General features: G+C 36.6%; 1 protein-coding gene and 1 long non-coding RNA gene across 2 annotated transcripts in view; one reads left to right on the top strand and one right to left on the bottom strand.

The window, feature by feature from the left end:
• LOC136031854 (uncharacterized) overlaps positions 1-12,974 on the bottom strand; it is a 98,736-nt gene that overhangs the window by 55,756 nt on the left and 30,006 nt on the right. The gene's annotated exons all lie outside the window — the stretch shown is intronic.
• The window catches only part of LOC136031623 (trypsin-1-like), a 79,140-nt gene that overhangs the window by 45,323 nt on the left and 20,843 nt on the right, over positions 1-12,974 (top strand). Inside the window, exon 5 of the mRNA XM_065711261.1 lies at positions 8,225-8,338. Coding sequence (XP_065567333.1) covers positions 8,225-8,338 — 114 coding nt within the window. The remainder of the gene's footprint in view (positions 1-8,224; positions 8,339-12,974) is intronic.

The raw sequence follows: 12,974 nt of genomic DNA, 5'->3' as shown, positions 1-12,974 counted from the left end.
TTAAAACGAACAGAGATTATTACGCATATGAGTGGTTCTAAAAATACTTTAGCATAAAAAGCGAGGTATTTAGGAGGAGATAAATACCTTGCTCTTTATGCTAAAGTATTTTTAGTAATTTCAACCATTTATTCTACGGCCTTTCTGATTCAGGGGTCATTCTTAAAGAATTGGGACAAAACTTACGATTTAGTGTAAAGAGCGAGGTATTAACGAGGGTACAAACCCCCTCGTATACATAATAAAAATATAAGGTTATGAAAGTTTGTTACGTAAGTTAATTCTTAAGTTACGCATATTTTTTACTAATAAAAACGTTCTTTAAAATTAGAAGTTCTAGTTGCCTTTTTAAGTAACCGAAAAATTACAGGGCAACTAGGCCTCCTTCCTCACCCCATATTTCTCAAAATCGTCTGATCAAAACTAAGAGAAAGCCATTTAGCCAAAAAAGGAATTAATATGCAAATTTCATTTTAATAATTTATGTGCGGAGAGCCAAAACCAAACATGCATTAATTCAAAAACGTTCAGAAATTAAATTAAAAAAAACTAATTTTTTTTAGCTGAAAGTAAGGAGCGACATTAAAACTTAAAACGAACAGATATTACTCCGTATATGAAATGGGTTGTCCCCTCGCAATCCCTCGCTCTTTACGCTAAAGTTTGACTTTTTGCCACAATTCTACTCTTTAAAACAATTAAAAGCTTTAGCGTAAAGAGCGAGGGATTGCGAGGGGACAACCCATTTCATATACGGAGTAATTTCTGTTCGTTTTAAGTTTTAATGTCACTCCTTACTTTCAGCTAAAAAAAATTAGTTTTTTTTTATTTAATTACAAGTTTAGAGGCGTGAATGCCTCGCTAATGGCTTTTAAAGTATCAATGACCTGCTTTTTATCAATGTTAAAAATATTTGAAACATTTACAAAGACATTTCTTTATGACATTCTAATTGTGTTGTTGTCGTAGATATCAGCCCTTTTACATTGCCACATCATGACGGTTTGGAAAAGTCACGAATATTGAGACACTTTTTATTCTTTGCTATTGTTGTTAAATTCCCTGTGATTTTATAATGTTGAATAGTTTATCAAACAGGTTTACACCCGACACATGACCCACTACTATTTTTTTCCCCTAGAGGGAATCAAACGACAATCTTTCATTGACTGACAATATTAGAATCGTTCTGTCAGGGTTGCCAATGCGATGGATCTATCCGTAGGAATATCTATGTTGCGTGAATTTTGGCCTTTCTCCTTGGAATTTTCGGATTGCTTAAAATTTCAATCTTGTATGGGAAAACTTGCGGCAAATGCCACTGGAAACTACAGAAATAAACATGTCAAAAGCCCAAATTTTGTGAACAAAAAAAAATGTATACATTTAACATTATGTGAGCCTAATAAGTTAGTTTTGTTTATGAAATCCAAGTTTGTTTAAATGCAACCAAGATCTATAAAAATAGAAACTTGACCATCCTTTAGCTGTTTTCTTTTTGTATTAAACTTTTAATGAAAAATGTAAAGATATTGATAAAGATTGTTGTTTGTCTCAAAGAAACAAATATAATTTGCTAACACACATAGCCTCTTCTTACAGAGAAGAAAAAAAAAATATTTTTTTTACTTTATTATTCAGTAATTTTTTTTTAATTGACCTTGTTTCTGCTGGAAACAAATGTATGAACAAAGAAATGAAAGAAAAATAGGCAATTTAATCATTTATGGGAGTTTTCAAAAAAAATTAGGGATTGGTCCTTCCGACCAATCTCAGAGAACGGAATCTTTAATATACGCAGCTTTGGCGACCTCTGGAATTCGCAGTGTCTGAGAAAAATATAAAACATGTTTATTTTTTCTTTAAAAAACCAACTCTTGTGCCAGAAGGCTCAAATTAAAGAAAGACATTTTTAATGTCCTGTGTTAGTTTGACAGAAAGAATGAAAACGGGGGAAGATTTCCAAAGAGATAAACGTTTATAAGTTAATTTAGCAATCATTTTTGTCCCTTTTTCTTAATATCACAAACTTCATGGCAACAAACAATAACAAACTCGGGGCCTAAACATACCAGCATTCTATCTTTTACTTAAGTTTTCTCCCAGAAATGAGTGTTCTGGACTTCCTTTTAAGAAAATCACCTAACAACATTCCGGCTATAGCCTTAATCGGAAAACAATTCCAAATGGAAGTGATGCGGATTACAAAGCCGTTTTTTGAACGCTCAATATGGACTCTCTCTTCTTGTAGGTAATCAAATAAAAAAAGAAGTTTTTCTACTGAAAATAAGGATCAATGTTAGTACTTAAAACGTACAGAAATTATTTTGTATATGAGAGGGGCTGTCCCCTTCTCAATACCCCTCTCTTCACAATAAAGTTTCTAGAGATGTTTTAAAAATGGTTATGATCCTAATTACATGGCCATTGTGTTTCAGGAATCGTTCTAAAAGAATTGAGACAAAAGCTTGAACTTTAGCGTAATGAGGTGTGATCTGAGGAGGGAGAAGCTCCCTCTTATACCAAATGATTTCTGTTCGTGTTAAGCTTTAATACTTCCCCATACTTTCAGTAGAAAAACGTGTTTCTTATTTAATTTCTGATCGTTTTTAAATAATCCCAGAAAATCAGCTTCTCCGTCGAAATCTCCCACCCCCACAAAAATTCTTTCATAGAATGTTCCTCCCATGTAAAATTTTACCGCCGGGAAATTATCCCCGGACAGTTTCATCCTTGCTGCTAATTCCCCCAGAAAATTTCGTGCTTACAATTCTGCCTGTGAAATACTCCTTATCATGCTTTCATTTGAAGGAAAACTTGTCTTTAGTTAATTTCTGATTCTCTTTAAGGTCACGGGGGAATACCCTCTGTGGGGAAATATTTCCCGGGAATTCCCCACTTCCCAATGGAAAGTTTCTCCAGCAGACAATTTCCCCATGGATAATTTCCTGGTGATAATTCCCCCATGGAGAATTTCTCCCGTGGAGAATCCCTCCACTACGTGAAAATCTGCCACAGAATTCCAACTTCGTTGAAAATTTCCCCCGGAGAATTCCCCCAAACCATCTTCACATTTAACATGGGTCGGCAACGAGAAAGTAGGACAAAAACAGTAAATCTTGAATACAAATTATTGCGAATTCCCCCGTGTAAAATTTCCCCTGAGAAGTTCACCACCTGAAACTTCTATCTCAATGGGAAATTATAATGGGAATAAATGGGTAAGGGCCTTCCCTTACCGCCAAAACCACCGGGAGGGATCAAATCATCTCCAAAGACATAATTATTGTATCTTTCAACTGTACTGAACAGAATGGCTACCTCAAATTCTTGATTACTGACTTTTGGGGAAAAACGGCATGAAAGGGAATCTAGTCGCCCTCCAATTTTATTGGTCATAGGCAGCGCAATAGCGCTGCCTAAAGTGAAGAACGATGTTGACTCAATGTATTACTTATTTATTTGTTTTGACCAGGGCACTTCGCATCGAAGGAGTTGTCGTAGAAACTTCGAAAAGGGCTCATTCGATTGGAAATTCAAGGGGCTGGTGCTCTTTTTAATAGTCGAAAGTGATCGGAGGGCAAGTAACCCCCCTTCCAGGTCCACTACTTCCTTAAACACATCCAATCGAAATATTGAGATAGTCATTTTGTTCAACGTAGTCGAAAGGTCCTGAAATTATGTATTTGAGGATGAACCTCCCTTCCTCACAACCCTCAGGGCAAGGGCTGCCTGGGGGCATATAAGGTATATATAGAAAAGGTGATCGTATGAGCTTCAGAGGAGACTAATTGGATTGGTCATTAGAAGTTCTAGCGCCATTTTTAATATTCAGAGTGACAAGAGGGTGAATACCCTCCCGCCTCGTATTTTCCAGAAATACATTTGAAAGAAATTTTTAGTTGGCCATTTGTTGTCTGGGAAACTTGGAAAAGAGCTGTTTTGATTGAATGAAAAGGGCTAGTGGCCTTTTTAATAGTCAAAGGTGATTGGAGGGGAACTAACCCCCCTCCAGTGCAACTAATCCACTTCTCCAAACACATCAAATCATAATTTTGAGATTGCCATTTTGTTCAATGTAATTGAAAGGTCCGAAAAATATATCTTTGAGGATGACAACCCCCCTCCTAGAGCCCTCAGGGCAAGGTTTATAAGCTATCCCCTGGGGGCATATAAGGTATATATAAAAAGGGTGATTGTATAAATTTTAGAGGGGGCTCATTAGAATACTAATCAAAGTTATAGTGCCCCTTTTGAGATTCAGAGTGATCGGAGGGTGGATACCTCCCCCCCCTACATCTCGTATTTTCCTGAAATGGATCTGATAGGAATTTTGAGATGGCTATTGGTTGTCGTAGAAAATTCGAAAAAAGCTCATTCGATTTGAAACTGAAAGATTTTTTTTTGTTAGACCAGGGGACTCCGCATAGAAGGAATTGTCGTAGAAACTTTGAAAATACCTCTTTCAATTGGAAATTGAGAGGGCTAGTTCTCTTTTAATAGTCGAAAGTGATTGGAAGGCAAACATCCCCCCCACACTCCCATGATCAACCAAACATATCCAATCAAAATTTTGAGATACCTATTTTGTTCAACGTAGTTGAAAATTCTGGAAATCGTGTCTTTGAGGATGACTACACCCCACAGCCCTCAGAACAAAGGTTTCAAGTTATACCCTGGGGGCATATAAGGTTTTTATAGAAAGGGTGGTCGCATAAACTTTGGTGGGACTCATGAGATTGGTAATCGGAAGTTCTAGTCCCTTTTTAAGAGTCAAAGTGATCGAAGGGCAGATAACCCCTCCCCCACTTCAGATTTTCCCGAAATGCATCCCATAGAAATTTTGAGGTATTGATTTATTCAAAATAGTCCAAAGATCATATAACAAAGCTTTTGGGGTTAAAACAAACCCCCAGAGCCTGGTGGCAGGGGTGGCAAGTTATGCTCCTTGGGTACATAAGATTTTTATTATAGAAGAGATGGTTGTATAAACTATAGAGGAGGCTCATTTGGCTAAAAACAGGAAGTTCGAGTTCCTTTTTAAAAGTCCAAAGTGACGGAGGGAAACTAGCACCTCCCATTATCCTTCTTTTCACCAAACACGGTTGATTGAAACTGTGAGATAGCCAAGTTGTTCAAAATAGTCTAAAGAACATATAACAATGCCTTCAGGGATTCTTTTTATATGTATATCTATGGATTTCTATGGATTGTATTTATGTTTAGAAACGAATGGTATACTGAACGCCAATACGCGCTCTGAGACTAAGCTAATATAATTTTCATTTTAAATAGCTCTGTAAGATTTTGCTCGATAATACTTTTGCCCCATTTTGTCTGAAATTGCTGTTTTGCGGCAAAATGCTAGAATGTGACGTTTTTCTATGGCGTAATCTATTTTGTTTCTTAAGCTGTGTATTAGAACTTTAAATGTTTTTTCAAATGAAGCATCTTTTAATAATGTTGGGTTATGGACTGTGGATGATCAATGTGTCCCATTCTTCTTAGAAAGTGCAAACTTCACATTTCATTGATAGCTGTGTTAGGATTCGCGTGCATGCTGAATGTCATTGCATGGCTTCTAGCAAGACAGAATCCCTTTTGGGGAAGTTTCTTTTCCATTTCTAAGTTTACACAGGTTTCCATGTGCTAATAGTTTTTTTATTATCACATTTTATATATTTGGAATTAATATAAAATAATAGATGTTATTGTTGCATAATTGGCAACCTCAGTTTTTAGATTTTCCTTTTGTGTTGAGAAAGGTCGCTCTTCACAACAGTCATTCCGCAGTTTGTTACTACGAATTGTTTGATCCAGGCATTTCTCAAATGTGAGGGTGGCTGCTATTCACTCCCTTTTCAACTTCTAAGTTTGGAATTTGTATAACAATGCTTTAAGAATCATCCAGAACAGTCATATCTGAAGAAGTAACAACCCTCCAAGTATTTATCAAATTAAAAAAAGAAGTAAGAAGCACCATTAAAACCTAAAACGAACAGGAATTGCTCCGCATGTGAGAAAGTTCCTGCCGTGCAAAATATTTCCCTCTAGAAAATTCCTGGACAATTCCTCCATCAAAGTTCTTCTTAGCCTACTTTCATTTAAAAAGAACCTTCTTTTTATTTATTTATTTGATTTCTGATCGTTTTTCAAATCATGCCAGAAATATCCCCCCGTTGGTAATTTTTCTCGGAACAACCCCCACCCCCTCCCAAACGGAAAGTTTCTCTCACGGAAAATTCCCCATGGAGGATTTCTTCTGAAGAAAACTGAAAACTTCCCACGGATAATTCCCCCGGAGCCCCTCCATAGGTAAAACTGAGTCACCAATGAGAAAGTAAGACAAACAAAAAGAATTGGAAAAAAAAACAACAACAACGACACACACCTCTGTGACCTTTCTGGCAAATATACAAAATTTAACATTTTTGCAGATGGGAGCCTGGAACCTCTACAGTAGGTTTCTCTGATCTGTTGAGATTGATGGTGCGATTTTCATTAAGGTACCTTGACTCTTTGGGTGGTTTGCCCCCTTTTTTCGAAAATAAGGCAAATTGTGATTTCGAAAATCACAAAAACATCCTAGGCTAATAGCTTTCGATGGGTATGTTTGGGATCAGGATAAAATCAAATTCTTTTGATGCATCTATTGTAATCAAAATTCTATTTAGAGTTTCGGTTGCTTTTGGGCCGAGTCACTCCTCTCTTATAGTTCTTTACCACGAACTGTTAATTAAAAGGGGAATCTAAAATATCGAAGATTAATTATAGGGTCATTATTTCCGCGACTATCAAGGTGGGTTCTTCGAACAGAACTTTTTTTTGTAAGGATATCTCCCATTGGAACCGGCAAAGGGGCCAGGGGATGTTGCCCCCCAGGGTCAAGAAAATCTATAAAATGTATTAATAAGAAAAATGGAAAGAATCTTACTTAAATTTCTGCAGAAACGATGATGGGGGAAGGACTTGCCCTTCTCCAACTGGGTGCTTTTCTGGTGGCACGTATTATCCCACCCTCACCTATCAACTTCTTATACTGGTGAGCAGATTAATGTGATCCTTTATTTTACTTTTTTTTTGCAAGGAGGCAAGCAAACACCCCGACACAGCCATATAACAAGATTAGCTAAAAAATTCCCAGAAATGAAAGAAGATTAAAGATTAGTTTTTATACACCATGAAAAATTGGAAAACGTGATGAGTTGGACTATGAAGAGTTGGAAAATGTGGGAATTAAAATACTATTTTTGTGGATTCAGGCACACCTCCTCTCTCCAACAATACAGAGGCACTTTCCTCCCTCTACAATAGGCATTTGGGTACCTAAGCCCCCAAAAAGATCGTGTTAAGCCCATGTTTTCCAACATTCATTGTCGACAATTATGCTTTATTTCGAAAAGCAAATTCACTAAATGAGTTTTTTTTATCGAAGCATTGTTCTGCAAAAGTTAAACTTTGATTGAATGAGTTCGGTTTGAGGGGACAGTGGCCCTACTCTCATTTCTAGGTATGGCATGAAAAACGAATATAAATTAAATGAAAAAAAATTGGTCACATGGAAGTAAAGAAGGATATTAAAATTTAAAAGGAATTCTGTACCAGAGGGGAGATGTCCCCTCCTTAACCCTCTAATCTTTACACTCGGGTTTGACTTTTCTCCCCAAATTCCTTAAGAACCACTGTCTGAGAAAAAGCGTTATTCCCATATCTCAAGAATGAAATCGTATATTGATTTATATTTGCTTTAACCAAAAAGATTTTCAGTTCAAATGTTTAGAAGGCAATTGGTTACACAGTTTTAGTACTCATAAATGCTTTTAGCATAGCACCATGAGGTCTTAGCGTAGCGAGGTAGAGGTATGGAGGTGGGAGCTCTCTTCATACACAAAATCTTTTTGTTCTTTGTAAGTTTTGAAGCCACACTATACTTTCAAGAAAAAATTATTGATTTTTTCCATATTTAATTTAGAAAGAATCTAGCTCGTGGACTTCTGTTAGTTCAGTTATCGTTCAGTATCAGCATCGTCATTTCTGATGATTTTAGAGCTCGTTCATATATCTAGCTTAAATAGTTTTCTGTATGATTTTCAATACAAAGACAGAAACGTGCTTAAAAATAAACCCTCAAACTTTATTTTATGTATGTGTTAGAAATATTTTTTTATAAGAAAAAATGTATGTTTTATGCTATAAATTGATTCAAGATGGTTTTAACTTTTAGGTAGCGGAGCCTTTTGAATTCAATGACCAAATTGTTTCAGCTGAATTATCTAGTCAAGGGCAAGATACTTCCAGGGACGAGATATTAACTGTTATTGGCTGGGGCGCTCTTGAGGTATTTTATTTAATTAGTAAAAACAGAATATTATTAGTATGCAAAGACTAACTAAGTCTGTGAATTTTCTTCTATCATATATGTTTGTGCATTCTGTTATTTCACTTACTGGAAAATACTTGTATCAATCATTGTTTATGTTTGAAAAGCTCCAAGAAAGGAGAGTATAATAATAAAAAGAAATTTTATGTTAACTTAAGCTTGATCTATTAGTCAGTCTCAGTTAGAACACTTAAAATTTTGCTGAAAAGTTCCCTTTTTCAGTAAGAAGTAAATTAATCGATTTCCTAAACGCTAGTAGTAGCCTATAGCTATTATCGGGACTGGAGTAGATCCTTACATTGGCATCCTTCCAATAGTTGTCTATAATTAGAGTGAAATGATTATGCAAACAGCTTGTTATGCACATTTTTGAAAGTTTTATTTTTATTTTACAAAAACTGGTAGTGTATTCTTGGTAAGCGAATATAAGTGAAGATATTTTCTATAGTTCCTCATAGTAGCCTATACAAACATTACGTATTTTCAAAACTCTAATAATACTACGGTTTAACTAAAAGAGTTTTGACTTTGAAATCATTTTTGATCATTTATTGATTGTGGAAATGAGTGGCTTCATGCTGTTAAACGTTAAGAAACAGACATTGATGATTGAAGCTCAGGTCCCCAACGTGGTAGTAGAAATTGACAAGGGATGCCGTTGAAATCGTTGAGGAACTTAAGAGAGGGATTGCACCTACCTTTATCCCTTTTAGCCCCCTTTTAATCCTTTCGCCTATTTAATATCTTAGACCATTTCAACTTTCTTTAACCCTTTCTAACCCTTTTAAACACTTCAACTCTTTAATTCATCTAACTCTTTAGCAATTACCACTTCTCTTTTGCGAAAAATTGTGACAAATAGACAAAAAATTGTCTACATATAAGAAAAATTTGTCTGGAATTTTCAAATCTTTTTTTCTTACTCCATATTACGTGATATTTCACGTTATATAAATTTCTTCCGGAACTTTAAAATGGAAAGTGACTATACTTTACCTTAAAAACAACCTTTCTCCTATCATTAAAAACAAACCAGAAATTTTAACTTTTTTGCAACTTTAAATTTTTTGAGGATTTTATTTGTAGCTACAAGTTTCGTAACAAAATGTTTGAAATGAAGTGCAGTGTTTATACATCAAATTTAAAGCAAACTTTCTTCTACTTTGAAAGAACTTTAATAACTTCCATACTTTTTTTTTCTGGTTTTGGCTACATGTTTTGAAACTAATCTTTCGTGTAACTTTGAAATGCAAAGGTTCTATGTTTCACCTTTGGGAAAAATTTTCTACCTTTAAAGAAAGTGCTTTGGAACTAGAATCTTTGTTTTTTTTTTATTGTCACAAATTTTGTAACGATATTTTGAATCAATTTATTATGTATCTAAGACATAAAGTTTTTATGCTTCAAGTTCGAATTTTTCTTTTTTTTACAAATTTTCTAACTTTTTTTTGTGATTAATTAAAAAAAATTCTACAAAATCAGTTTTTTAAAGAAAAATGAAGAGTTGTGTTAAACCAAAAATGAGCAGAAATAAGCGTAAAACTACCAAAAACCGCCATCAATAACTAAATGAAACCCAAAGCGAACATAAATTACAATGAATGGTAAAATGAACATTATGAATAGTAGGCATTGGGGGAGGAGGTGTCAGACCAACTTATTTTTTGGTCAATTTGAGTTTGATTCGGTTTTTATGGCACTTGGTATTAACAAAGTGACATATAGCGATCGTAAATTCTGTCAGTCGGTCTGTCTGTCGGTCTGTCTGTCCCGGTTTTACTAGTTTAGGCATTTCCGGATAAGCTAGGACGATGAAATTTGGCAGGCGTATCAGGGACCAGACCAGATTAAATTAGAAATAGTCGTTTCCCCGATTTGACCATCTAGGGGGGGGGGAGTGTGGAGCCGGTTAATTCGGAAAAAATGGAAAAAAGAAGTATTTTAACTTACGAACAGGTGATCGGATCGTAATGAAATTTGATGTTTGGAAGGATATCGTATTTCAGAGCTCTTGTTTTAAATCCCGACCAGATCCGGTGACATTGAGGGGAGTTTGGGGGGAACCTAAAATCTTGAAAAACGTTTAGAGTGGAGCGATCAGGATGAAAATTTGTGCAAAAAATAAGCAGAAGTCCTAGATACGTGATTGGCATAACTGGAACAGATCTGCCCTGTTGGGGGAGTTGGTGGGGGAACCTAAAATCTTGGAAAACGCTTAGAGAGGAGGGATAAGGATGAAAATTGGTGGGAAAAATAAGCAGAAGTCCTAGATCCGTGATTGACACAACTGGAACAGATCTGCCTCATCGGGGGGAGTTGGGGGGGGGGGTAGTTCTGAAAAATCAGAAGAAATGGGGTATTTTTAACTTACGAAGGAGTGTTCGGATATTAATGAAATTTGATGTTTGGAAGGATATTGTGTCTCAGAGCTCTTATGTTGAATCCCGACCGGATCCGGTGTCATTGGTGAAAGTTGATAGGGGGGACGGTTAATTCTGAAAAGTTAGAAAAAATGGGGGTATTTTTAACTTACGAAGAAGTGATCGGATCCTAATGAAATTTGATGTTTGGAAGGATATTGTGCCTCAGAGGTCTTATTTTAAATCCCGACCGGATCTGGTGACATTGGGGGGAGTTGGTGGGGGGAGTTTAATTCTGAAAAGTTAGAAAAAATGGGAGTATTTTTAACTTACGAAGAAGTGATCAGATCCTAATGAAATTTGATGTTTGGAAGGATATTGTGTCTCAGAGCTCTTATTTTAAATCCCAACCGGATCTGGTGATATTCGGGGGAGTTTGGGGAGAACAAAAATCTTGGAAAACGCTTAGAGTAGAGGGATCGGGGTGAAACTTGGCGGGAAAAATAAGCACAAGTCCTAGATACGTGATTGACATAACTGGAACGGATCCGCTCTCTTTGGGGGACCTGGGGATGGGGGGGGGTGAGGGTTAATTCTGAAAAATTAGAAAAAGCAGGTATTAAAAACTTACGAAGGCGTGTTCGGATCTTAATAAAATTTCATATTTAGAAGGACCTAATGACTCTTATTTTAAATCACGAACGGATCCAGTTGGGGGGAATGGGAGGACCAAAAATCTTGGAAAACGCTTAGAGTGGAGGGATCGGGATGGAACTTGGTGGAAAAAATCAGCACAAGTCCTAGATACGTGATTGACATAACCGGAACGGATCTGCTCTCTTTGGAGGAGTTGGGGGGGGGGAGGTGTAATTCTGAAAAATGAGAAAAAGCTGGTATTTTTAACTTACGAAGGAGTGATTGGATCTTAATGAAATTTCATATTTAGAAGGACCTCGTGACTCAGATCACTTGTTCTATATCCAGACCGGATGCAGTGTCATTGGGGAGGGGGGCGGAAATCTTGGAAAACGCTTAAAGCGGAGAGATCAGGATGAAACGTGGTGGGAAGAATAAGCACAAGTCCAAGATAGGTGACTGACATAACTGGACCGGATCCGATCTCTTTGGTGGAGTTGGGGGGAGGGGGAGTAAATGAGTTATTTGTAACTTACGAACGGGTGATCAGATCTTAATGAAATTTAATATTTAGAAGGGTCTTGTGCTTTAAAGCTCTTATTTTATATCCTGCCCAGATCCAATGACATTGGGTGGAGTTGGAGGGGGAAACCAGAATTCTTGGAAAACCTGAAAATTGAGGTATCTTTATCTTACGAATGGGTGATCGGATCTTAATGAAACTTGATTAATCGAGGGATGTCATGTCTTAGATGATCCGTTTTTAATTCGAATCCGATCCAGCGACATAGGGGATGGAGAGGGAAAACAGATATATTGGACACCGAAAATCTTAGAAAACGCTTAAAGTGGAGAGATCGAGATGAAACTTCATGGGAAGAATAAGCACAAGCTATAGATACGTGTTTGACATAATTGTAAGGATACGTTATCTTTGGGGGGGCCGGGGGAGGTTAATTTGGAAAAATTTGAAAAATTGAGGTATTCTTAAAACGGGTGACCGGAAAAATTAACCCCCCTCGCCGAGGAATACCTCCAGAGAGAGGTATTCTTAACTTAAAGGGAGAGGAAAATTAAAAAAATGAGGTATTTATAACTTACGAGTGGGTGATCGGATCTTAATGAAATTTGATATTTAGAAGGAACTCATGTCCCAGAGTTCTTACTTCAAATCCCGACCAGATCTGTTGACCGGAAATCTTGGAAAACGCTTAGAGTGGAGAAATTGGGATGAAACTTGGTGGGTAGAATAAGCAAATGTCGTAGATACGTGACTGATATAACCGTACTGGATCCGTTTTTTTTAGGGGAGTTAGGGGTGGATTCAGTTCTTTGGCGAGTTTGGTGCTTCTGGACGTGCTGGGACAATGAAAATTGGTAGGCGTATCAGGAAGCCTCACAAATTCACTCGATAAAGTCGTTTTCCCTGATTCGACCATTTGGGATGCTGGAGGGAGAGGAAAAATTAGAAAAAAATGAGGTATTTTTAAATTACGAGTGGGTGATCGGATCTTAATAAATTTTGAAGAAGGACCTCGTGACTCAGAGATTTTATTTTAAATCCCAACCGTTACTAAGCCTCTGATTTCCTTTTTAAA

Source organism: Artemia franciscana, chromosome 10 (assembly GCF_032884065.1).
Source record: "Artemia franciscana chromosome 10, ASM3288406v1, whole genome shotgun sequence".
NCBI classification, from domain to species: Eukaryota; Metazoa; Arthropoda; class Branchiopoda; order Anostraca; family Artemiidae; genus Artemia; species Artemia franciscana.
Note: the sequence above shows the minus strand (reverse complement) of the source record. Positions and strands in the feature narration are given on the sequence as shown.